The sequence below is a fragment of the Salvelinus alpinus genome, chromosome 23 (genome assembly GCF_045679555.1).
Source record: "Salvelinus alpinus chromosome 23, SLU_Salpinus.1, whole genome shotgun sequence".
In the NCBI taxonomy this organism is placed as follows: Eukaryota; Metazoa; Chordata; class Actinopteri; order Salmoniformes; family Salmonidae; genus Salvelinus; species Salvelinus alpinus.
In genome coordinates, this window is record NC_092108.1 from 3,438,953 (window position 1) to 3,466,880 (window position 27,928).

Here is a 27,928-nt window from a genome sequence, read left to right on the forward strand (position 1 = left end):
GATACTTCACACTGATTTAATGACAATGAAGGGGTCAACGAAGGATTGGTCAGGCTGGAGATTGGGCCGCAATCAGCCCTCCAATAACAGTCCTTTGGTAGTATATTTGTTAGTTCTATTTGGTAGTTCATTGCGATTTGAAGTATTTTGGGACAGTTTATGGACAACGGCGTCAAGTTTGAAGGTTGTTGTTGTGTACAGAGTATTACATAAAATCAGTCACAAAAACATACAACAAATTATAATTGACTATGACTCTGAAATCAGGAAAACATTGCGTCTAGTTTCTTCATCAGGGTGTAGTTTAACAGAGCACATGGAATCGCCCGGATGAAACTGGTCCCCATCCCATTGTAGTATCCTCGTAGTCCATGTCTCTCATAGATGCCTGTGAACCCCTGAAGAAATGTTGTGGGTGAAGTTGAACTGAAAGCTGTAAGACAAGGAAGTAAGAATAGCCTGTTATGGACACATCACATCCAGTAAGTTATGTACAGTATGGTACACTGTACCTCACAGACTACAGTGACACAATTATGATCAGGGACAGGAGGAGCATATCGTGATCACATGGCCCTAGGGACGGTGGGTGTCCTGGTTAGATCACGTGGCCCTAGGGACGGTGGGTGTCCTGGTTAGATCACATGGCCCTAGGGATGGTGGGTGTCCTGGTTAGATCACATGGCCCTAGGGATGGTGGGTGTCCTGGTTAGATCACATGGCCCTAGGGATGGTGGGTGTCCTGGTTAGATCACATGGCCCTAGGGACGGTGGGTGTCCTGGTTAGATCACATGGCCCTAGGGACGGTAGGTGTCCTGGTTAGATCACATGGCCCTAGGGACAGTGTCCTGGTTAGATCACATGGCCCTAGGGACGGTGTCCTGGTTAGATCACATGGCCCTAGGGATGGTGTCCTGGTTAGATCACATGGCCCTAGGGATGGTGTCCTGGTTAGATCACATGGCCTTAGGGATGGTGTCCTGGTTAGATCACATGGCCCTAGGGATGGTGTCCTGGTTAGATCACATGGCCCTAGGGACGGTGTCCTGGTTAGATCACATGGCCATAGGGATGGTGGGTGTCCTGGTTAGATCACATGGCCCTAGGGATGGTGGGTGTCCTGGTTAGATCACATGGCCCTAGGGATGGTGGGTGTCCTGGTTAGATCACGTGGCCCTAGGGACGGTGTCCTGGTTAGATCACATGGCCATAGGGATGGTGGGTGTCCTGGTTAGATCACATGGCCCTAGGGATGGTGGGTGTCCTGGTTAGATCACATGGCCCTAGGGATGGTGGGTGTCCTGGTTAGATCACATGGCCCTAGGGATGGTGGGTGTCCTGGTTAGATCACATGGCCCTAGGGATGGTGGGTGTCCTGGTTAGATCACATGGCCCTAGGGACGGTGGGTGTCCTGGTTAGATCACATGGCCCTAGGGATGGTGGGTGTCCTGGTTAGATCACATGGCCCTAGGGATGGTGGGTGTCCTGGTTAGATCACATGGCCCTAGGGATGGTGGGTGTCCTGGTTAGATCACATGGCCCTAGGGACGGTGGGTGTCCTGGTTAGATCACATGGCCCTAGGGACGGTAGGTGTCCTGGTTAGATCACATGGCCCTAGGGACAGTGTCCTGGTTAGATCACATGGCCCTAGGGACGGTGTCCTGGTTAGATCACATGGCCCTAGGGATGGTGTCCTGGTTAGATCACATGGCCCTAGGGATGGTGTCCTGGTTAGATCACATGGCCCTAGGGATGGTGTCCTGGTTAGATCACATGGCCCTAGGGATGGTGTCCTGGTTAGATCACATGGCCCTAGGGACGGTGTCCTGGTTAGATCACATGGCCATAGGGATGGTGGGTGTCCTGGTTAGATCACATGGCCCTAGGGATGGTGGGTGTCCTGGTTAGATCACATGGCCCTAGGGATGGTGGGTGTCCTGGTTAGATCACGTGGCCCTAGGGACGGTGTCCTGGTTAGATCACATGGCCATAGGGATGGTGGGTGTCCTGGTTAGATCACATGGCCCTAGGGATGGTGGGTGTCCTGGTTAGATCACATGGCCCTAGGGATGGTGGGTGTCCTGGTTAGATCACATGGCCCTAGGGATGGTGGGTGTCCTGGTTAGATCACATGGCCCTAGGGATGGTGGGTGTCCTGGTTAGATCACATGGCCCTAGGGATGGTGGGTGTCCTGGTTAAATCACATGGCCCTAGGGATGATGGGTGTCCTGGTTAGATCACATGGCCCTAGGGACGGTAGGTGTCCTGGTTAGATCACATGGCCCTAAGGACGGTGTCCTGGTTAGATCACATGGCCCTAGGGACGGTGTCCTGGTTAGATCACATGGCCCTAGGGACGGTGGGTGTCCTGGTTAGATCACATGGCCCTAGGTATTGTGTCCTGGTTAGATCACATGGCCCTAGGGACGGTGTCCTGGTTAGATCACATGGCCCTAGGGACGGTGGGTGTCCTGGTTAGATCACATGGCCCTAGGGATGGTGGGTGTCCTGGTTAGATCACATGGCCCTAGGGATGGTGGGTGTCCTGGTTAGATCACATGGCCCTAGGGATGATGGGTGTCCTGGTTAGATCACATGGCCCTAGGGATGATGGGTGTCCTGGTTAGATCACATGGCCCTAGGGATGGTGGGTGTCCTGGTTAGATCACATGGCCCTAGGGATGGTGGGTGTCCTGGTTAGATCACATGGCCCTAGGGATGATGGGTGTCCTGGTTAGATCACATGGCCCTAAGGACGGTGTCCTGGTTAGATCACATGGCCCTAGGAACGGTGTCCTGGTTAGATCACATGGCCCTAGGGACGGTGGGTGTCCTGGTTAGATCACATGGCCCTAGGGACGGTGTCCTGGTTAGATCACATGGCCCTAGGGATTGTGTCCTGGTTAGATCACATGGCCCTAGGGACGGTGTCCTGGTTAGATCACATGGCCCTAGGGACGGTGGGTGTCCTGGTTAGATCACATGGCCCTAGGGATGGTGTCCTGGTTAGATCACATGGTCAGGAAAAGTTATATGCAGAGTTCCTTGAAACAGATAAATGAGTGGCTTATTTTAATCGAATTAAAATGTTCCTGATTATTGTTCTTTGCATGGATCGACCGTTACCTTGAGCTTGCTGCTGTGTCCTGATCACAGCTAGAGGATAGCTGCTCATCTGTCCAGCAGAGAAGGCCACGAAACTGAAAAATAAGAGCTGGGAGTCACTGCTGTAGTCCTGTTGGGTCTTAGCCCAGCTCACAATGGACTGTGAGAGAGGGAGAGAGAGGGGAGGAGGGTGGAGAGATTGAGGGGGAGGTGAGAAAATGAGAGAGAGGAGGACAGAGAGATACAGAGAGAGAGAAATAGAGAGTGGAGAGTCAGTGGTAGGATACCCATTAGATTAGATTGATGTAAAATCAATGGGTTCGAACCCAGGCCTCCTTCATTCATAGGCTTTTGCTCAGAGGGCTAACAACACAATCTTGTGGCACGCAGATAGACAATAAAATAAGGTTGATGTAGTTCATGTTGGGCTCTCTGAACAGGTTGGTCATAGCCAACTCAAGATGGACTGACAGCTGAGAGAGAGAGGGGGGGAGAGAGGAAGAGAGTGGAGCCTGACCTGGTCAGTCATAGCCAACTCAAGATGGACTGACAGCTGAGAGAGAGGGGGGGGGGGGGAGGAAGAGAGTGGAGTAGATTACTGTAAAACAAGGTTGCTTTATGTTTTCATACCCATCTTGAAGTGTGAACTTGCTCAGAAGGGCTAGAGTTTTCACCAGTCCATTCCACGAACGGAGTGTGCAGGCCAACAAGTGCACACAAGTCCCCATATAGAACTCAATTCATAGATCTCCATTGTAATATACTTGAAATGGAATGTACATGGAGACTGAGTCCCAAATGGTACCCAATCATCTATAGTACACTACAGATAGATAGTACACTACAGATAGTTCACTACAGATAGATAGTACACTACAGATAGTACACTACAGATCGATAGTACACTACAGATAGTTCCCTACAGATAGTTCACTACAGATAGATAGTACACTACAGATAGGTAGTACACTACAGACAGTACACTACAGATAGATAGTACACTACAGATAGTACACTACAGATAGTACACTACAGATAGATAGTACACTACAGATAGATAGTACACTACAGATAGTACACTACAGATAGATAGTACACTACAGATAGTACACTACAGATAGATAGTACACTACAGATAGTTCACTACAGATAGATAGTACACTACAGATAGTTCACTACAGATAGTACACTACAGATAGTACACTACAGATCGATAGTACACTACAGATAGTTCACTACAGATAGATAGTACACTACAGATAGGTAGTACACTACAGATAGTACACTACAGATAGATAGTACACTAAAGATAGTTCACTACAGATAGATAGTACACTACAGATAGTTCACTACAGATAGATAGTACACTACAGATAGTTCACTACAGATAGTACACTACAGATAGTACACTACAGATCGATAGTACACTACAGATAGTTCACTACAGATAGATAGTACACTACAGATAGGTAGTACACTACAGATAGTACACTACAGATAGATAGTACACTACAGATAGTACACTACAGATAGTTCACTACAGATAGATAGTACACTACAGATAGTACACTACATATAGATAGTACACTACAGATAGTACACTACAGATAGATAGTACACTACAGATAGTACACTACAGATAGTACACTACAGATAGTTCACTACAGATAGTACACTACAGATAGATAGTACACTACATATAGTACACTACATATAGATAGTACACTACAGATAGTACACTACAGATAGATAGTACACTACAGATAGTTCACTACAGATAGTACACTACAGATAGATAGTACACTACAGATAGTACACTACAGATAGATAGTACACTACAGATAGATAGTACACTACAGATAGTTCACTACAGATAGTACACTACAGATAGTACACTAAAGATAGTACACTACAGATAGTTCACTACAGATATATAGTACACTACAGATAGTACACTACAGATCGATAGTACACTACAGATAGTACACTGCAGATAGTACACTACAGATAGATAGTACACTACAGATAGTACACTACAGATAGATAGTACACTACAGATAGTACACTACAGATATTACACTACAGATAGTACACTACAGATAGATAGTACACTACAGATAGTACACTACAGATAGATAGTACACTACAGATAGTTCACTACAGATAGATAGTACACTACAGATAGTTCACTACATATAGTACACTACAGATAGTACACTACAGATAGTACACTACAGATAGATAGTACACTACAGATAGTTCACTACAGATAGATAGTACACTACAGATAGTTCACTACAGATAGTACACTACAGATAGTACACTACAGATAGTTCACTACAGATAGTACACTACAGATAGTACACTACAGATAGATAGTACACTACAGATAGTACACTACATATAGTTCACTACAGATAGATAGTACACTACAGATAGTTCACTACAGATAGTATACTACAGATAGTACACTACAGATAGTTCACTACAGATAGTACACTACAGATAGTACACTACAGATAGATAGTACACTACAGATAGTACACTACAGATAGTACACTACAGATAGTTCACTACAGATAGATAGTACACTACAGATAGATAGTACACTACAGATAGTTCACTACAGATAGTACACTACAGATAGTACACTACAGATAGTACACTACAGATGTGATAGAGTGTTAGGCTGTCTGACCTGGTGAACGGCACACTCCACCCCAGCGTAGGGAATCATACAGAGGATACTTGGTCTGAAGCCCCTGTAGAAGGATGCAGCAGACTCATTCCTGTAGATGGAGCGGGCACACTGCACCACCCCGCTGTAGGTACCTGCCCATAGGTTCAGTCTCACCTTTAGCACCTGGCAGATGGAGGCAGGGAGCACGTCATTGGTCTAAGTTCTTAACCAATAAATATAGTAGCTAGACATTCCAGTGCTTCTTACAAGTTGTATACTGACAGTGAGAAATTGTTATGTATACGGTTGATAACGCGCTGGAGAAATCAAAGGCACCAAACTGGTCCCCACCAACACATGATATAACACAGACAGGAATGCATTCAGACTGAGGTCACGTTCCAGGCCAACTACATTGCAGACATTGCATTTGATAATTCTATCCTCCTGATTCCTGCTTACAAGCAAAAATGAAAGCAAGAAGTACCAGTGACTCGCTCAATATGGAAGTGGTTAGTTGATGCTACGTGTTTTGCTAGCACAGAGTGGAAAATATTCCGTGATTCATCCAATGGCATTGAGGAGTATACCACCGCAGTAAGTAACAAATAATTAAACAGCAGCAGTAAAATAACAATAGCGAGGCTATATACAGGGTGTTACGGTACAGAGTCAATGTGGAGGCTATATACAGGGGTACCGGTACAGAGTCAATGTGGAGGCTATATACAGGAGGTACCGGTACAGAGTCAATGTGGAGGCTATATACAGGGTGTTACGGTACAGAGTCAATGTGGAGACTATATACAGGGGGTACCGGTACAGAGTCAATGTGGAGGCTATATACAGGGGGTACCGGTACAGAGTCAATGTGGAGGCTACAGTATATACAGGGGGTACCGGTACAGAGTCAATGTGGAGGCTATATACAGGGTGTTACGGTACAGAGTCAATGTGGAGGCTATATACAGGGGGTACCGGTACAGAGTCAATGTGGAGGCTACAGTATATACAGGGGGTACCGGTACAGAGTCAATGTGGAGGCTATATACAGGGGGTACCGGTACAGAGTCAGTGTGCGGGGGCATCGGTTTCTCAAGGTAATTGAGGTAATAGTATTTGGTATTTTATTAGGATCCCCATTAGCTGTTGCAAAAGCAGCAGGTCTTGGCTGATTTATTTAGATTTTCCCATGATGTCAGGTCTTGGCTGATTTATTTTGATTTTCCCATGATGTCAAGCAAGAGGCACTGAGTTTGAAGGTAGGTCTTGAAATACATCCACAGGTACACCTCCAATTGACTCAAATTATGTCAATTAGCCTATTAGCTTCTAAAGCCATGACATAATTTTCTGTAATTTTCCAAGCTGTTTAAAGGCACAGTCAACTTAGTGCATGTAAACTTCTGACCCACTGGAATTGTGATACAGTGAATTATAAGTGAAATAATCTGTCTGTAAACAATTGTTGGAAAAATGACTTGTGTCATGCACAAAGTAGACGTCCTAACCGACTTGCCAAAACTATAGTTTGTTAACAATAAATTTGTGGAGTGGTTGAAAAACGAGTTTTAATGACTCCAACCTAAGTGGATGTAAACTTCCGACTTCAACTGTATGTGCTGAGAGAAGGACAGTGTAGGTAGAGTTAAAGTGGCTATGCTAGATAATGAACAGAGAGTTGCAGCAGCATAAAAGAGGGGGCGGGGGCAATGCAAATAGTCTGGGTAGCCCTTTGATTAGCTGTTCAGGAGTCTTATGGCTTGGGGGTAGAAGCTGTTAGGAAGCCTTTTGGACCTAGACTTGACACTCCGGTACCGCTTGCCATGCAGTAGCAAAGAGAACAGTCTATGACTAGGGTGGTTTGAGTCTTTGACCATTTTTAGGGCCTTCCTCTGACACCGCCTGGTATAGAGGTCCTGGATGGCAGGAAGCTTGGCCCCAGTGATGTACTGGGCCGTCCGCACTACCCTCTGTAGATCGGCGGCCGAGCAGTTGTCATACCAGGCTGTGATGTAACCAGTCAGGATGCTCTCGATGGTGCAGCTGAAGAACCTTTTGAGGATCTGAGGACACATGCCAAATCTTTTCAGCCTCCTGAGGGGAAATAGGCTTTGTCGAGCCCTCTTCACGACTGTCTTAGTTTGTTTGGACCATGAGAGTTTGTTGATGATGTGGACACCAAGGAACTTGAAGCTCTCAACCTGCTCCACTGCAGCCCCGTCGATGAGTATAGGGGCGTGCTGGGTCCTTCTTTTCCTGCAGTCCACAATCATCTCCTTTGTCTTGATCACGTTAAGGGAGAGGTTGTTGTCCTTGCACTACACGGCCAGGTCTCTGACCTCCTCACTATAGGCTGTCTCATCGTTGTCGGTGATCAGGCCTACTACTGTTGTGTCATCGGCAAACTTAAGGATGGGTTTGGAGTTGTGCCTGGCCATGCAGTCATGAGTGAACAGGGAGCACAGGAGGGGACTGAACACGCACCCCTGAGGGGCCCCAGTGTTGAGGATCAGCGTGGCAGATGTGTTGTTCCCTACCCTTACCACCTGGGGGCGGCCCGTCAGGAAGTCCAGGATCCAGTTGCAGAGGGAGGTTTAGTCCCTGGGTCCTTAGCTTATTGATGAGCTTCGAGGGCACTATGGTGTTGAACGCTGAGCTGTTGTCAATGAACAGCATTCTCACATAGGTGTTCCTTTTGTCCAGGTCATCTGTGGATCTGTTTGGGCGGTATGCAAATTGGAGTGGGTCTAGGGTTTCTGGAATAATGGTGTTGATGTGAGCCATGACCCGCCTTTCAAAGCACTTCATGGCTACAGACGTGAGTGCTACAGGTTGGTAGTCATTTAGACAGGTCACCTTAGTGTTCTTGGGCACAGGGACTATGGTGGTCTGCTTGAAACATGTTGGTATTACAGACTCAGTCAGGGAGAGGTAGAAAATGTCAGTGAAGAAACTTGCTAGTTGGTCAGCGCATGCTCGGAGTACACATCCTGCGACCTTGTGAATGTTGACCTGTTCAACTCACATCGGCTATGGAGAGTGTGATCCCACAGTTGTCCGGAACAGCTGATGCCCTCATGCATGTTTCAGAGTTACTTGCCTGGAAACGAGCATAGAAGTAATTTAGCTCATCTGGTAGGCTCGTGTTGCTGGACAGCTCGCGGCTGTGCTTCCATTTGTAGTCTGTAATAGTTTGCAAGCCCTGCCACATAAGACGAGCGTCGGAGCCGGTGTAGTACGATTCAATCTTAGTCCTGTATTGACGCTTTGCCTGTTTTATAGTTCGTCGGAGGGCATAGCGGGATTTCTTATAAGCTTACAAGAGTCCCGCTCCTTGAAAGCGACAGCTCTACCCTTTAGCTCAGTGCGGATGTTGCCTGTAATCCATGGCTTCTATTTGGGGTATGTACGTACGGTCAATGTGGGGACGATGTCATCGATGCACTTATTAATGAAGCCAGTGACTGATGTGGCAAACATATTCCAGTCTGTGCTAGAAAAACAGTCCTGTAGCTTAGCATCTGCTTCATCTGACCACTTTTTTATAGACCGATTCACTGGTGCTTCCTGCTTTAGTTTTTGCTTGTAAGCAGGAATCAGGAGGATATAATTATTGTCAGATGTGCCAAATGGAGGGCGAGAGAGAGCTTTGTACAACGGATTTAAGTACAACGGTTTGTACAACGGTAAAACGGATTTAAGTTTCCCTGCATGAAAGTCCCCGACTACTAGGAGCACCACCTCTAGATGAGCATTTTTCTGTTTGCTTATGGATATATACTCATTGAGTGTGGTCTTAGTGCCAGCATCGGTTTGTGGTGGTAAATAGACAGCTACGAAGAATATAGTGTGGTCTACAGCTTATCATGAGATACTCTACCTCAGGTGAGCAAAAACCTCGAGACTTCCTTCAGATTTCGTGCACCAGCTGTTGTTTACAAATATACATAGACCGCCACCCTTTGTCTTACCAGAGGCCGCTGTTCTATCCTGACGATGTTTAACCCGCCAGCTGTATATTATTAATGTCATCGTTCTGCCACGACTCGGTGAAACACATTTTGTTACGTTACAGCCTTATCCTAAAATGGATTAAATGAATTATTTTCCTCATCAATCTACACACAATACCCAATACAATGACAAAGTGAAAACAGGTTTTTATACATTTTTGCAAATGTAAAAAAAAAAAAAAAAACAGAAATACCTTATTGCCATATTATTCAGACCTTTTGCTAGGAGACTTGAAATTGAGCTCAGCTGCATTCTGTTTCCATTGATCATCCTTGAGATGTTTCTACAACTTGATTGGAGTCCACCTGTGGTAAATTCAGTTGATTGGACATGATTTGGAAATGCACACATCTATATAAGGTTCCACAATTGACAGTGCATGTCAGAGCAAAAACCAAGCCATGAGGTTGAAGGAATTCTCCGTAGAACTCCGAGACATGATTGTGAGAGGCACAGATCTGGGGAAGGGTACCAAAACATTTCTGCAGCATTGAAGGTCCCCAAGAACACAGTGGCCTCCATCATTCTTAAATGAAAGAAGTTTGGAACCACCGAGATTGTTCCTAGAGATGGCGGCCCGGCCAAACTGTGCAATCGGGGGAGAAGGGCCTTGGTCAGGAAGGTGACCAAGAACCCAATGGTCACTCTGACATAGCTCCAGAGTTCCTCTGTGTAGATGGGAGAACCTTGCAGAAGGACAACCATCTCTGCAGCACCACCAATCAGGCCTTTATGGTAGAGTGGCCAGACGGAAGCCACTCCTCAGTAAAAGGCACATGACAGCCTGCTTGGAGTTTGCCAAAAGGCACCTAAAGACTCTCAGACCATGAGAAACAAGATTCTATGGTCTGATGAAACCAAGATTGAACTCTTTGGCCTGAATGCCAAGCGTCACGTCTGGAGGAAACCTGGCATCATACCTACAGTGAAGCATGGTAGTGGAAGCATCATGCTGAGGCGATGTTTTCAGCGGCAGGGACTGGGAGACTAGTCAGGATCGAGGGAAAGATTAACTTCTTGAGAATACAGGGGGTGCTATTTTCCCATTAGCATAATTTGCTCTACAGATTAAACTGCCTCTTATTCAATTATTGCTCTTACTATATGCATATAAATAATACCATTGGAAAGAAAACAATCTCTAGTTTCTAAAACCGTTTCAATTTTGTCTCTGAGTGATACAGAAGTCATTTGACAGCACTTTCCATGACCAAGAAGAAAAAAGCAAGATGTGTATGCCAGCTTCAACGCTCTGCCTATATATGGTCGTGCCCCCTATGACCCGAAACACACCTCATTGGCCTTCCTCTGGGTGTCAAGAGGACGTCAGAGGAAAAATATCTTGTTTATCTGGGACTGACGTGAAATGAGAGCTAATTCTTTGGCGTGACCGACAACTTCCGGTTCTCTAAATCGTGCGACTTGTAGCTGCGATTGTCTTCTGTTGTGCGGCCATTATGGATGAAAACTATCTCCGTCTCGAAGTTTGTTTGATACATGTGACCAGATCATCGTAATGTATGTTTTTTCAATATAGTTTAATCAGATTATTTGAATTTTTTCGGGAGTTTTGTGGTGTTCCGTTGTCTGATTTTATTTACGTTTGAGAGATCCGTGCCACTCGACCAGTACCTGTGCTAAATGGAGTGGGAAAGGAACAATTCTGAACGGAACCAACGACTCATCTTGACAAAGGACACTTTGATCAACATTCTGATGAAAGATCAGCCATAGTAAGACCCAATTTACGATGTTATATCATATCTGTTGTGCATGTGAACTGGCCGTGGGCGCCTAGCCGAATCTGCCTGGTATAGCTATGCTAATTTAGCGCTACATTTTGTTTTCGTTATAAAACATTTAATAAATCTGAAATATTGTTTGGATTCACCAGATGTTGGGCTTTCAATATCTGTACGCTGTGTATTTTTCTGAAATGTTTTAAGATGAGTAATTCGTTATATGACGTTGGTCTCTGTAATTGTTCTGGCTGGGTCAGCACTATTTCAGATTGCAGCTGCAATGTAGAACTGTGATTTATACCTGAAAAATGCACATTTTTCCCCAAAAAAACTATGCTATACCATAAATATGTTATCAGACTGTCATCTTATGAAGTTGTTTCTTGGTTAGTGGCTATATATATTTTTATTTAGTCGAATTAGTGATAGCTACTGACGCAGGAAAAAACTATTGGGAGTAAAAAAATCGTGTCCTTTGCTAACGTGGTTAGCTAATAGATTTACATATTGTGTCTTCCCTGTAAAACATTTTAAAAATCTGAAATGGTGGCTTTATTCACAAGACCTGTATCTTTCATCTGGTGTCTTGGACTTGTGATTTAATGATATTTAGATGCTACAAGTTACTTGTGACGCTATGCTAGCTATGCTACTCAGTGGGGGGGGGGGGGGGGGGGGGGGGTGCTACCGGATCAGGGTTGGTGACTCGTGAGAAGTTAACAGAGCAAAGTAGTGAGAGATCCTTGATGAAAACCTTCTCAGGGCCTCAGACTGAGGTTCACCTTCCAACACGACAACAACCCTTAACACACAGCCAAGACAACGCAATGGCTTCGGGACAAGTCTCTGAATGTCCTTGAGTGGCCAAGCCAGAGCCCGGACTTGAATCTGATCAAACATCTCTGGAGAGACCTAAAAATAGCTGTGCAGCAACGCTCCACATCCAATCTGACAGAGAGGAGAATGGGAGAAACTCCCCGAATACAGGTGTGCCAAGCTTGTAGCATCATACCCAAAAAGACTTCACACCCCGGCCGTCCTACAATCTAAGCTAGATGTCCTCAATCTCACACAAATTATCAATGAACCTACCAGGTACAACCCCAAATCCGTAAACACGGGCACCCTCATAGATATCATCCTGACCAACCTGCCCTCTAAATACACCTCTGCTGTCTTCAACCAGGATCTCAGCGATCACTGCCTCATTGCCTGCGTCCGTAATGAATCTGAGGTCAAACGACCACCCCTCATCACTGTCAAACTCTCCCTAAAACACTTCAGCGAGCAGGCCTTTCTAATCGACCTGGCCAGGGTATCCTGAAAGGATATTGACCTCATTCCGTCAGCAGAGGATGCCTGGTTATTTTTAAAAGTGCCTTCCTCACCATATTAAATAAGCATGCCCCATTCAAGAAATGTAGATATAGCCCTTGGTTCACTCCAGACCTGTCTGCCCTTGACCAGCACAAAAACATCCTGTGGCGTACTGCATTAGCATCAAATAGCCTCCGCGATGTGCAACTTTTCAGGGAAGTTAGGAACAAATATACACAGGCAGTTAGGAAAGCAAAGGCAAGCTTTTTCAAACCGAAATTTGCATCCTGTAGCACAAACTCCAAAAAGTTCTGGGACACTGTAAAGTCCAAGGAGAATAAGAGCACCTTCTCATAGCTGCCCACTGCACTGAGGCTAGGAAACACTGTCACCACCGATAAATCCACGATAATTGAGAATTTCAACAAGCATTTTTCTACGGCTGGCCATGCTTTCCACCTACCCCGGTCAACAGCCCAACACCCCCCCACAGCAACTTGGCCAAGCCTCCCCTATTTCTCCTTCACCCAAATCCAAATAGCTGATGTTCTGAAAGAGTTGCAAAATCTGGAAACCTACAAATCAGCTGGGCTAGAGAATCTGGACCCTCTCTTTCTAAAATTATCCGCCGCCATTGTTGCCACCCCTATTACTAGCCTGTTCAACCTCTCTTTCGTATCGTCTGAGATCCCCAAATATTGTAAAGCTGCCGCGGTCATTCCCTTCTTCAAAGGGGGAGACACTCTAGACCCAAACTGCTACAGACCTATATCTATCCTACCCGCCTTTCTAAGGTCTTCGAAAGCCAAGTTAACAAACAGATCACGGACCATTTCGAATCCCACCATACCTTCTCCGCTATGCAATCTGGTTTCCGAGCTAGTCATGGGTGCACCTCAGCCACGCTCAAGGTCCTAAACGATATCATAACCGCCATCGATAAAAGACAATAGTGTGCAGCAGTATTCATCGACCTGGCCAACGTTTTCGACTCTGTCAATCACCGCATTCTTATCGGCAGACTCAACAGCCTTGGTTTCGCAGATGACTGCCTCGCCTGGTTCACCAACTACTTCTCAGACAGAGTTCAGTGTGTTAAATCGGAGGGCCTGTTGTCCGGACCTCTGGCAATCTCTATGGGGGTGCCACAGGGTTCAATTCTCGGGCCGACTCTTTTCCATGTTTACATCAATGATGTCACTCTTGCTGCTGGTGATTCTCTGATCCACCTCTACGCAGACGACACCATTCTGTATACTTCTGGCCCTTCTTTGGACACTGTGTTAACAAACCTCCAGACAAGCTTCAATGCCATACAGCTCTCCTTCCGTGGCCTCCAACTGCTCTTAAATGCAAGTAAAACTAAATGCATGCTCTTCAACCGATCGCTGCCCGCACCTGCCCAGCATCACTACTCTGGACAGTTCTGACTTATAATATGTGGACAACTACAAATACCTAGGTGTCTGGTTAGACTGTAAACTCTCCTTCCAGCATCTCCAATCAATCCAAAATTAAATCTAGAATCGGCTTCCTATTTTGCAACAAAGCATCCTTCACTCATGCTGCCAAACATACCATCGTAAAACTGACTATCTTACCGATCCTTGACTTCGGCGATGTCATTTACCAAATAGCCTCCAACACTCTACTCAGCAAATTGGATGCAGTCTATCACAGTGCCATCAGTTTTGTCACCAAAGCCCCATATACTACCCACCACTGCGACCTGTATGCTCTCGTTGGCTGGCCCTCGCTTCATATTCGTCGCCAGACCCACTGGCTCCAGGTCATCTATAAGTCTTTGCTAGGTAAAGCCCCGCCATATCTCAGCTCACTGGTCACCATACCAGCACCCACCCATAGCACGCGCTCCAGCAGGTATATTTCACTGGTCACCCCCAAAGCCAATTCCTCCTTTGGCCGCCTTTCCTTCCACTTCTCTGCTGCCAATGACTGGAACGAATTGCAAAAATCACTGTAGCTGGAGTCTTATATCTCTCTCACTAACTTTAAGCATCAGCTGTCAGAGCAGCTCACAGATCGCTGCAGCTGTACATAGCCCATCTGTAAATAGCCCATCCATTTATGGATGGGCTATTTACCTCATCCCCATTTATTTTTTTATTTTTTTGCTCCTTTGCACCCCAGTATCTCTACTTGCACATTCATCTTCTGCACATCTATCACTCCAGTGTTTAATTGCTAAATTGTAATTATTTATTGCCTTACCTCCCTAATCTTACCTCATTTGCACACACTGTATATAGATTTTTCTATTGTGTTATTGACTGTACGTTTGTTTATTCCATGTGTAACTCTTTGTTGTTGTTTGTGTCGAACTGCTTTGCTTTATCTTGGCCAGGTCGCAGTTGTAAATGAGAACTTGTAAAAAAAAAAATAGAAAATCTGAGTAATGTGCAAACATTTCTACAAACCTCTTTTTGCTTTGTCATTATGGGATATTGTGTGTAGATTAATGAGGGGGGGGACCATTTAATCAATTTTAGAATAAGGCTGTAACGTAACAAAATTTGCAAAAAGTCAAGGGGTCTGAATACAGTACATTTGGATAGTATATCAGCAGTTCAGACCTGTCATAGCGCTCTGGTACCTCTGCAGGGTAGAAGACAGCATGTATATCTGTAGTTCAGACCTGTCTTAGTGCCCTGCTACCTCTAGAGGGTAGAAGACAGCATGTATATCTGTAGTTCAGACCTGTCATAGCGCTCTGCTACCTCTGCAGGGTAGAAGACAGCATGTATATCTGTAGTTCAGACCTGTCTTAGTGCCCTGCTACCTCTGCAGGGTAAAAGACAGCATGTATATCTGTAGTTCAGACCTGTCATAGCGCCCTGCTACCTCTGCAGGGTAGAAGACAGCATGTATATCTGTAGTTCAGACCTGTCATAGCGCTCTGGTACCTCTAGAGGGTAGAAGACAGCATGAGCCACCGCCCCAGATACACAGCCCAGCCCAAACCTCTGCTGTACTGACAGGCTCTCCTGCTGCCAGCCCTGGGTGTACACCCTCATCTGGAGAGAAAGAGAGAGAGAGAGAGAGAGAGGTACCCGCTAATTATCAAAATCCAGAAAAAATACGTTAAATTCAACCACCTAAAAGGAAGTGATTCCCAAACCTTCCATAACAAAGCAATCACCTACAGAGAGATGAACCTGGACAGGAGTCCCCTAAGCAAGCTGGTCCTGGGGCTCTGTTCACAAACAAAAACAGACTCCACAGAGCCCCAGGACAGCAACACAATTAGATCCAACCAAATCATGAGAAAACAAAAAGATAATTACTTGACACATTGGAAAGAATTTGACCAAAAGGTAGAGCAAACTGGAATGCAAACTGGAATGCTATTTGGCCCTAAACAGAGAGTACACAGTGAGCATGGCCTTACTATTGAGATAGGTCTCCGTTGACAGACCTGGCTCTCAAGAGAAGACAGGCTATGTGCACACTGCCCACAAAATGAGATGGAAACTGAGCTGCATTTCCTAACCTCCTGCCCAAATGTATGACCATATTAGAGACACATATTTCCCTCAGATTACACAGACCCACAAAGAATTCCAAAACAAATCCAATTTTGATAAACTCCCATATCTACTGGGTGAAATACCACAGTGTGACTTCACAGCAGTAAGATGTGTGACCTGTTGCCATAAGAAAAGGGCAACCAGTGAAGAACAAACACCATTGTAAATACAACCCATATTTAGGTTGATTTATTTTCCCTTTTGTATTTTTAACTATTTGCACATCATTATTACACTGGACATAGCCATAACATGAAATGTGACTATTATTTTGGAACTTATGAGTGTAATGTTTACTGTTAATTTCTTAATGATTATTTCACTTTTGTTTATTATTTATTTCACTTGCGTTGGCAATGTAAACATATGCTTCCCATGCCAATAAAGCTCTTTGAATTGAACTGAGAGAGAGGGGGGGGGGGGGGGGGTAAAGTATCCATATCTGAACGTATTGGTTGTAAATTCTCCAGTGGTGTCACGTTCCTGACCTTATTTCCTTTGTTTTGTCTTTGTTTAGTTGGTCAGGACGTGAGCTGGGTGGGCATTCTATGTTATGTGTTTCTATGTTGGGTTCATTTTCAATTAGCCTGATATGGTTCTCAATCAGGGCCAGGTGTTTTACGTTTGCTCTGATTGAGAACCATATTAAGGTAGGCTGTTCTCACTGTTTGTTTGTGGGTGATTGTTCCTGTGTCAGTGTTTGTGCCACACGGGACTGTTTTCGTTCGTTTCGTTTATTTCATTCGTCTGTTCCTTCCTGTTCGTGCGTTCATGTTATATGTTCACAAGTTCAGGTCTGTTCACGTCGTTTATTGTTTTGTAGTTTGTTTAAGAGTTTTTCCGTCTTCGTCTTTCTTCAATAAACAAATATGTATTCAACCCACGCTGCGTTTTGGTCCGATCCATGCTCCTCTTCAAACGAGGAGGAAAACGACCGTTACAAGTGGCCTACGTGTTATTACAGTACGTTTTACCTGAGCGTAGATGAGACACTGTAGAGTTGACTGAGGGGTTCCCTTCAGCACGTTCACAACGTTCCCCTGCCACATAGACCTCACACCACCGGCCTTCAGCTCTCTGAATCCCTGGGCGGACGCCTTGGATCCGTACACCTAAATACACACACAATATCTTCTTTAATTATTAACCTCCAGTCCATGGATTCACGGTTCATACAGGTAACAGCGAAAACAATAGAGACACCCAGCTTCAATTAGCAACGGTCATCGAATTTGTAAAAATGTTATTAAAAAACAATTCAAATAAATACAATAGTTGGATAATGGATGAAGATGATCCAAACTGTTAGAATTGTATAATCCATCAGATATTGAATTCATTATACAATATTATACAATATTTTACTGGCACGGATATTCTAATGAATGGAGTAGAGGGATTTTGGTAGGAATTCAATATTCAATTTATTGTTAATTTAAAAAATGTTTTGGGGGGCATGGCACTCATATATATATATATACAGTATATATATTTTACTAATAGTTTCAGGTATATAAAAAAAAAAAAATTGTGTTCAAATTGAGAAAATAAAATATGCCTAATTTGCATAAATACACTGTGTGTATTTGCATATATCAAACATTAACATATAGTGTTGGGACAGGACTGCACTCACCTGCGCTGTCTAAACTGCCTCATAACTTATCTAATACATACGTTGCATTGTTTGCGAGATCCGACAATAATATCACTATAATCTGAGTGTTCATTTTTTGGGGAAATTGCTTTAATTTCATCGCATCTAATTTGTAAAAATGTCAACTGTACTAAATAATACATTTTTTTCAATTCCCATTTTAAAAAATAAAGTCGTATTTCTTCTCTTTCTTGTGATGCCAGACGAAGCTTTTGTCGTTTTTATAGATACAACGGAAAGACAAAAGTATTTCATTGGACCCCTTCCAGCCATTACCGGGGTATGTTTGACAGGTCATTTACAAGCCTTTCCCCAGTCGTAATGTTAACGGGGGAAAAAACGATAGACACAAGCCAGAGTATGAAAGAGACGCAGGAGTAATGTTAAAGGGGGAAAAAACGATAGACACAAGCCAGAGTATGAAAGAGACGCAGGAGTAATGTTAACGGGGAAAAAACGATAGACACAAGCCAGAGTATGAAAGAGACGCAGGAGTAATGTTAACGGGGGAAAAAACGATAGACACAAGCCAGAGTATGAAAGAGACGCAGGAGTAATGTTAACGGGGGAAAAAACGATAGACACAAGCCAGAGTATGAAAGAGACGCAGGAGTAATGTTAACGGGGAAAAAACGATAGACACAAGCCAGAGTATGAAAGAGACGCAGGAGTAATGTTAACGGGGGAAAAAACGATAGACACAAGCCAGAGTATGAAAGAGACGCAGGAGTAATGTTAACGGGGGAAAAAACGATAGACACAAGCCAGAGTATGAAAGAGACGCAGGAGTAATGTTAACGGGGGAAAAAACGATAGACACAAGCCAGAGTATGAAAGAGACGCAGGAGTAATGTTAACGGGGAAAAAAACGATAGACACAAGCCAGAGTATGAAAGAGACGCAGGAGTCAAATGAAAGCAATCAATCCAGCGATTCCCTAAAACACAGTAAATAGTTGGCGGAAGAAGACAGATCCTTAGGTGGGAGTTACTACTTCAATGCACGTTGGCATAGATTCTACAACAGTGACGTGTATGCATGGATTCCTCCCCCAAAACATTGACCAATATTACAAATTAATTTATCTTTCTGTGTTTCACAATTTTCCTTAAATTCGCAAGAGGCTGAGGGGAGAAGAGGGGGAGGGCCAGAGGTGTGTGTGTGTGTGTGTGTTGAGAGCACTTGTTGAGAGAGCAGAGGCAGCGGAGTTATGGCGTGTCAACTTTTTTACTGGTTGTAGGTAGGCTATTTAGATTGGTCATTATGGAGACTCCCTTTTTGGAAAACGACTTTAGGCGCACTAGAGCTCTTTAGATAAATTCGCTCGGAGGTGGTTTAAAGTAAACTGCATTCTAATGTCGATAACAGTATCAAGTGAAGGCTTTTACTCATGCTCAGTTCCAGGGTCTGGACCGCTGTGCAAGAGCGGAAATTTGAAATGGAAGTTATCAATTGTGATTATGATCACAGCTCTATCATAAATGTATCATTCTCCACATTTAATGTCAGTTTCATTGTGGACTTTTCCCTGAAATGAGATGTTGGCATGTTGGCCTATCAGGGGTTATAAACTACCTACATCTAGCTCAGCAAACCATCTCAAAGCTAAATTGAAATTATAAACCCAGATTTTAGTCAGTAGCCTATGCCTATTGAAATAACAAGTCAATCTCACAAATAGGTCATTTATAAAGGTTTGTAGTCTTAACAGCTAACACATAATAACGGCACAATTACCAGAAAATACATTCATTTTTAAAAGTTGGTCGAAGTGTTTCGTCTACAGAGATTTCAAGATCCTCTGTCCAACTTTCACCACTCAAACTCTCCTGTCGGATTTACCAATAGTTATGCACATGGGCAAACAGGATTTATTTACAATTATAACGTGGGTGGTTTGAGCCCTGAATATTGTCCATATACCACACCTCCTCGGGCCTTATTGTTTCATCATAACAGTCCAAACAAGTTAAATCGACATCCATTCCTGGAAAATTATCTGGAGATTTTAGGGCGATTTATCTTTTCTCTTGCGACATATAATAATTATTTTGATGGAAAACCGAATGTGGTTTTTGAGTCTATGTCGTAAAAAATAACGTAAATATTCCTTCTTAATTTACTCAGTAACGTAAACTCACCCCATTCCGTACAATTTTACGTAAGTTTACGTTAACGTTATGGAAAAGGGTTTATTAGATAAATGGCAACTCCTCTCTTGATGCAAAACCCCCCTAACAATTAGGCTAATTTTCAGGTTTTCACGGGTCATTGGGCTAGAAATTGAAGCTACACCTAGCAAGCCTGCCATCAAATCCCATTGGGAGCATACATCATTGACAGGAAAACTTGAATTGTTGCATCTCGTTGTGTCGTTCTCTGTTGGCTAGCTAGCCAGTTAGCTAAAATTGGCCCTTTTCATAAATTAGCCATGGATGGAGATAGGGATTTGGACTTTGGTTTTACGTAATGTTCCTTACTGGCTAATGATTATAGTGGAAATTCTGATCCAACCATTAATTCATACATTGTGCCCCTGGCCTGAGAGAATGTTAGTTCAATATCTAGCTAGATGAAGGCTAACGTTAACTTGCTTACGTTCCTCATGAATGGAAGTTAGGCTAGCGAGCAAGCATTTTAGCCAGGTAGCCAAGGACAACAAAAAATAAAAGCATGTATTGTATGACAGAGAGGATGGCATTGGCGTTTCTCCCCTTATACCATATTAGGAACTGTTTGAGTTTAGCATCGGGGGAGACACAAGACGTATCTAATATACGCAACGACCAGATGCGGACATCTGAAAGAAGGGGACCAGTCTGAGTAACGGCGATAGGCTGAGCAAAGTTTAAACCACGCTCAGCCTCTACTGTGATAGGCCAACAGACGCGTTGGAACTACGTCATCACGGTATAAGAACAGCTGTTTACGTACTTCCTGCCAGTTCTCTGTTCTACCCTGCGCGGAGATACAGTGAACCCGTATATACGAAAATTGCATTTACCATTTATCGCTTGAGTTTAATTAAAATACTTAAAATATATTCGGTGACTCTGAATCACATTTTGTCCTGATACCAGATTTGAACTGACGCAAATCTCTATCAGTGTTTTGTTGTTGGTGGTGGAAAAACGCCGTCTCAGGCACCGCTCCAGAATCTCCCGTTAGTGTTTAACTGGTTTGAGGTCTGGTGACTGAGATGGCCACGGCATATGGTTTATATCGTTTTCATGCTCATCAAACCATTCAGTGACCACTTGTAACCTGTGGATGTGGGCATTATCATCCTATGTGGGCATTATCGTCCTATGTGGGCATTATCGTCATATGTGGGCATTATCATCATATGTGGGCATTATCATCCTATGAGGGCATTGTCATCCTATGGGGCATTATTGTCCTATGAGGGCATTGTCATGGTAACCAAAATAATGTCCTGCACAGCCTTTTTATACATGACCCTAAGCATGACGGGATGTTAATTGCTTAATTAACTCAGGAACCACACCTGTGTGGAGGCACCTGCATTCAATATCCTTTGTATCCCTCATTTACTCAAGTGTTTCATTATTTTGTCAGTTACCTGTAGGTCTCTACTGTTCGTTGCTGTAGGATTGGGGTTAGAGTTCGTTTCTGAACCATGTGAATATGAGACTACGAAGTCTGGCAATGCAAAGTGTTACTGTGTGTTATCAAGCTGTATTAAAAAAGTGTTTAGGTTATAATATTGTTCCTGTAGTTGTGTCTTGAGGCGGTCGATAGGAGCAGTCAGGGTTCTGGACACGGCGTCGGCCAGTCCTGCAGCCAGGACGAAACTCCTCCATTCCCCTGAGCCTGCTGACAGGTCCGGGGGCAGCTCCAGGGGCATGGTCCGGCTCTCACCCACATCAAACACCTGGAGAGACAGACAGGAAGACTTCCTCAAACACCTGGAGAGGCAGACAGGAAGACTTCCTCAAACACCTGGAGAGGCAGACAGGAAGACTTCCTCAAACACCTGGAGAGGCAGACAGGAAGACTACATCAAACACCTGGAGAGACAGACAGGAAGACTTCCTCAAACACCTGGAGAGGCAGACAGGAAGACTACATCAAACACCTGGAGAGGCAGACAGGAAGACTTCCTCAAACACCTGGAGAGGCAGACAGGAAGACTACATCAAACACCTGGAGAGGCAGACAGGAAGACTACATCAAACACCTGGAGAGACAGACAGGAAGACTTCCTCAAACACCTGGAGAGGCAGACAGGAAGACTACATCAAACACCTGGAGAGACAGACAGGAAGACTTCCTCAAACACCTGGAGAGGCAGACAGGAAGACTTCCTCAAACACCTGGAGAGGCAGACAGGAAGACTTCCTCAAACACCTGGAGAGGCAGACAGGAAGACTTCCTCAAACACCTGGAGAGGCAGACAGGAAGACTACATCAAACACCTGGAGAGGCAGACAGGAAGACTACATCAAACACCTAGAGAGGCAGACAGGAAGACCACATCAAACACCTGGAGAGGCAGACAGGAAGACTACCTCAAACACCTGGAGAGGCAGACAGGAAGACTACATCAAACACCTGGAGAGGCAGACAGGAAGACTACCTCAAACACCTGGAGAGGCAGACAGGAAGACTACATCAAACACCTGGAGAGGCAGACAGGAAGACTACATCAAACACCTGGAGAGGCAGACAGGAAGACTACATCAAACACCTGGAGAGACAGACAGGAAGACTTCCTCAAACACCTGGAGAGGCAGACAGGAAGACTACATCAAACACCTGGAGAGGCAGACAGGAAGACTACATCAAACACCTGGAGAGGCAGACAGGAAGACTACATCAAACACCTGGAGAGGCAGACAGGAAGACTATATCAAACACCTGGAGAGACAGACAGGAAGACTTCCTCAAACACCTGGAGAGGCAGACAGGAGGACTACATCAAACACCTGGAGAGGCAGACAGGAAGACTACATCAAACACCTGGAGAGGCAGACAGGAAGACTACATCAAACACCTGGAGAGGCAGACAGGAAGACTACATCAAACACCTGGAAAGGTAGACAGGAAGACTAGGCAGACAGGAAGACTACATCAAACACCTGGAGAGGCAGACAGGAAGACTAGGCAGACAGGAAGACTACCTCAAACACCTGTAGAGACAGACAGGAAGACTACATCAAACACCTGGAGAGGCAGACAGGAAGACTACATCAAACACCTGGAGAGGCAGACAGGAAGACTACATCAAACACCTGGAGAGGCAGACAGGAAGACTACATCAAACACCTAGAGAGGCAGACAGGAAGACCACATCAAACACCTGGAGAGGCAGACAGGAAGACTACCTCAAACACCTGGAGAGGCAGACAGGAAGACTACATCAAACACCTGGAGAGGCAGACAGGAAGACTACCTCAAACACCTGGAGAGGCAGACAGGAAGACTACATCAAACACCTGGAGAGGCAGACAGGAAGACTACATCAAATACCTGGAGAGGCAGACAGGAAGACTACATCAAACACCTGGAGAGGCAGACAGGAAGACTACATCAAGCACCTGGAGATGCAGACAGGAAGACTACCTCAAACACCTGGAGAGGCAGACAGGAAGACTACATCAAACACCTGGAGAGGCAGACAGGAAGACTACATCAAACACCTGGAGATGCAGACAGGAAGACTACATCAAACACCTGGAGAGGCAGACAGGAAGACTACCTCAAACACCTGGAGAGGCAGACAGGAAGACTACATCAAACACCTGGAGAGGCAGACAGGAAGACTTCCTCAAACACCTGGAGAGGCAGACAGGAAGACTACCTCAAACACCTGGAGAGACAGACAGGAAGACTACATCAAACACCTGGAGAGGCAGACAGGAAGACTACATCAAACACCTGTAGAGGCAGACAGGAAGACTACATCAAACACCTGTAGAGACAGACAGGAAGACTACATCAAACACCTGGAGAGGCAGACAGGAAGACTACATCAAACACCTGGAGAGGCAGACAGGAAGACTACATCAAACACCTGTAGAGACAGACAGGAAGACTACATCAAACACCTGTAGAGACAGACAGGAAGACTACATCAAACACCTGGAGAGGCAGACAGGAAGACTTCCTCAAACACCTGGAGAGGCAGACAGGAAGACTACATCAAACACCTGGAGAGGCAGACACGAAGACTACCTATATCACCAACCGACAGACAGTCTCCTTCAACAGGGGCTTCAGACCCAGCATGCAATGTATGATCTCCTACACTGGGGTGGAGTGTGCCGTTCATCAGGTAAGACAACACACACACACACACACACACACACACACACACACACACACACACACACACACACACACACACACACACACACACACACACACACTACATCTCACAAGGACAACAGCAGAGTTTGAATTTTCATTGTTGGACATAAAAGACTGTAAAAACACCAGGAAATCAGCCCCAAGTGATGTTAATTTAAGAAATCTGTTCCCAAGTATTCCCACGTATAATAGAGATACGTGTGATCATATACATATGTAACGGATGTGAAATGGCTAGCTAGTTAGCGGTGGTGCGCGCTAATAGCCTTTCAATCGGTGACGTCACTTGCTCTGAGACCTTGAAGTAGTGGTTCCCCCTTGCTCTGCAAGGGTCGTGGCTTTTGTGGAGCGATGGGTAACGATGCTTCGTGGGTGACTGTTGTTGATATGTGCAGAGGGTCCCTGGTTCGCGCCCGGGTCGGGGCGAGGGGACGGACTAAAGTTAAACTGTTACACAAATAGAAAAAAGGTTTGAAATGATTATGTTTTAGTGAAACATTATATCTGTTTCTACGTCTTGCGGTCAAATTGCCGTCTACAAATGATTTGTAATTATGTTCCGGCCCCCCCGACTGTCCGCTCAAGAAATAATCGGCCTGTGTCTGAATCTAGTTGATGATCCCTGGGCTACGGTGTGACTAGCTGGGTTTGTACCCGGCTCGTCTGCACACCACAATACTGTGTTAGGCACTAGCTCAGGGAGCTAACGCAATTCCTCTTGTCTCAAGCACTTGGAGCGTCATCTAATGATGATCTCCACGCCGTTGGAGCTCTAGGAAGCTAGGCCCAGGTCTCATCAGTGTGACAGACTGGTCTCTTGTTCACTAGAAGACTGTGTTAGGCCTCTGAGCTAAAGGCTAGGCATTAACCCTATACGAAGGCTCAGAGAAACGAAGACCCAATGCCTCAGCGTCTCACCAGAGTGTGTTTCCATGAAGTGACCAGTTCTCCCAGGTTCTCTGCAGGGTTGAGGATGACATGCTGCAGGAACTCTCCCCAGTCCACGGTCATAGAACTGTCCCCATCCATCCTGTCAACAACAACAATAACATCAACAACATCAACAATCAAGATCATGGGTAGGCCATGATGATATTCAATTCATTAATAAACATATTGACAAAAGTGAATGATCCTGTAAGCATCCATATTCTACAGGTTTGTACTGTGTTGTAGACTTGATCAGATTGTGCCCAATATAATAATTGCATTGGAGTCTATGTGTGATTAGCGTTAAGTTAGACATTAAGTCTGTCAATACATGCAATTAATTTGTTATTACATATTAATCAATATTATCACAATGTTTTTACGATGTAATAACCAACAGAGCGAACAGTGAGAGGATAGAAAAGGGGGGGGAAAGGCAGTCTTACATTTGTATAATTCTTTTTGCATTCGGCTTTGATATGTTCACTCCTAACTCCTTAAATAGATCTATGATTTCCTCCTGGCCAATGACCCCTAGTCAGAGAAGACAACATGACCCCTAGTCAGAGAAGACAACATGACCCCTAGTCAGAGAATACAACACGACCCCTAGTCAGAGAATACAACATGGATAGAAACAGCATGGATCATGTCAAGTGTGAATATCTGGGCCCATATTTATCAAGCGTCTCAGAGTTGAAGTTCTGATCTATGATCAGTTTAGATACATTTCTGGGCCCATATTTATCACGTCTCAGTGTGTAGGTTCTGATCTACGATCAGTTTAGCCTTGTAGATCATACACTCTTAGAGGAAGTAGTTCTATATAGAATGAACCCTATTTCTAAGAGTGTATGGAACCAGATTATTATGGACAGTCAGGAAGGACCTGATCCTAGATCAGCACAGAGCTGTGGATAATGAAGACCTGATCCTAGATCAGCCCAGAGCTGTGGATAATGAAGACCTGATCCTAGATCAGCCCAGAGCTGTGGATAATGAAGACCTGATCCTAGATCAACACTTCTACTTTGAGATGATAAATTAAGGGCTTGTCAGTAAGCGTTTCACGGTAAGCTCCCAGGTTAGGTTGAGAGACAGACAGACAGACAGACAGACAGGCAGGCAGGCAGGCAGGCAGACAGACAGACAGACAGACAGACAGACAGACAGACAGACAGACAGACAGACAGACAGACAGGCAAGCAGCAGGCAGAAAGACAGGCAGACAGACAGGCAAGCAGGCAGAAAGACAGGCAGACAGACAGACAGACAGGCAGGCAGGCAGACAGACAGACAGGCAAGCAGACAGACAGACAGACAGACAGACAGACAGACAGACAGACAGGCAAGCAGGCAGAAAGACAGGCAGACAGACAGGCAAGCAGGCAGAAAGACAGGCAGACAGACAGACAGACAGACAGGAAAGCAGACAGACAGACAGACAGACAGACAGACAGACAGACAGACAGACAGGCAGACAGACAGGCAGACAGACAGACAGACAGACAGACAGACAGACAGACAGACAGGCAGGCAGGCAGGCAGGCAGACAGGCAGGCAGGCAGACAGCAGTTGAAGTTGTTTCCTCCTAATTCTAAAGGTGTGCTATGAGTACAGCACAAGGTCCTGTTGCTGGTGTTCTGTATATGTAATTTAAAAACACAACAATGCATGCAAGTCTCCATTAGGTAAATACATTTGACCTTCAAAACTATTCATTTCAGTTTATATGATTTTTTAAATATAGCACTTTAAGTCACGTCAACAAAAAAAAGACTTCATTGCATCTATTGCATGTAGACCTAGTGCTACTGTGCAAAAACAAAGACAAAAGCATGCTCATACTGTCCTCTATGATACTGGAATGCCCCTGTCCCCGGGGTTGGACCCTAAGATTAGCCTACTAGCTTTTAACGCACCGAAGATTGGACTACACCGCCAATCCACTTACCGCATTTATTCTTGTCAAGGGCCATGAAATGAATTCTCCATTTCTTCTCTCTGTCCCTCATATAGCTTAGAAATTCTTCATAATCTAGACGTCCATCCTTGTTTCTGTCATAGTTATTAACGACAGTCTGGAAAAGTAAAAAAAAAAGGGCAGGCTATCATTTGGCTGCACCATATGAATAGACATTAGACGTACATGTTGACTCTCCTGTTATGCTGCTGGTAAATTAGAATAGGCCATACACATTTTTATTTATATTAGTTATCAAATATTGTAATAAATAAATACCTGAGCCTTCTGATCTGCAGCCATAATTCCCGTTTTTTTCATCTCATTGTGAAGTTCTTCTACTGATATAGACCCGTCGTTATTCTTGTCTAGTTTCACAAACAAACCACGAAACTGATCCATGATTCTTCAATAATATATATTTTTAATGACAAAATTTGAAATGCAATATAAATAACACCAATTCTCGTCTGTCGTAATACTACTACAACTACAGGCTATTATTAAGGTGCAAAGGCAATGTGCTTGCTTTTTGTTGGTCCATATGAACGCTGAGTCATAAAGCACCGGCAGCCCGCGTGAGCACCGTCTTCAATGCGGTAGATGCTCCTCTACGGCGATAGACATGATAA

The 27,928-nt window shown here is 44.6% G+C and overlaps 1 protein-coding gene across 1 annotated transcript; it reads right to left on the reverse strand.

Annotated features, from left to right (window-relative positions):
- Positions 1-27,928, reverse strand: slc25a24l (solute carrier family 25 member 24, like). The gene is made up of 10 exons (XM_071360690.1): positions 27,576-27,928; positions 27,288-27,414; positions 25,780-25,867; positions 25,322-25,433; positions 21,806-21,965; positions 17,388-17,527; positions 15,790-15,900; positions 5,808-5,972; positions 3,131-3,269; positions 1-433 (listed from the first exon to the last, which is right to left on the reverse strand). Exons 1-10 carry the CDS (start codon positions 27,696-27,698, stop codon positions 264-266), a joined length of 1,335 nt encoding a protein of 444 aa, XP_071216791.1. The 5' UTR covers positions 27,699-27,928; the 3' UTR covers positions 1-263.

Coding starts and splice junctions, on each gene's coding strand:
- slc25a24l (XM_071360690.1), bottom strand. CDS start 27,698: ATGGATCAGTTTCGTGGTTTGTTTGTGAAACTAGACAAGAATAACGAC. Junction 5,973..15,789: donor CTGTCTTCTACCCTCTAGAG/GTACCAGAGCGC, acceptor TCCATCTGCCAG/GTGCTAAAGGTGAGACTGAA. Junction 434..3,130: donor GACACAGCAGCAAGCTCAAG/GTAACGGTCGAT, acceptor CTTGTCTTACAG/CTTTCAGTTCAACTTCACCC.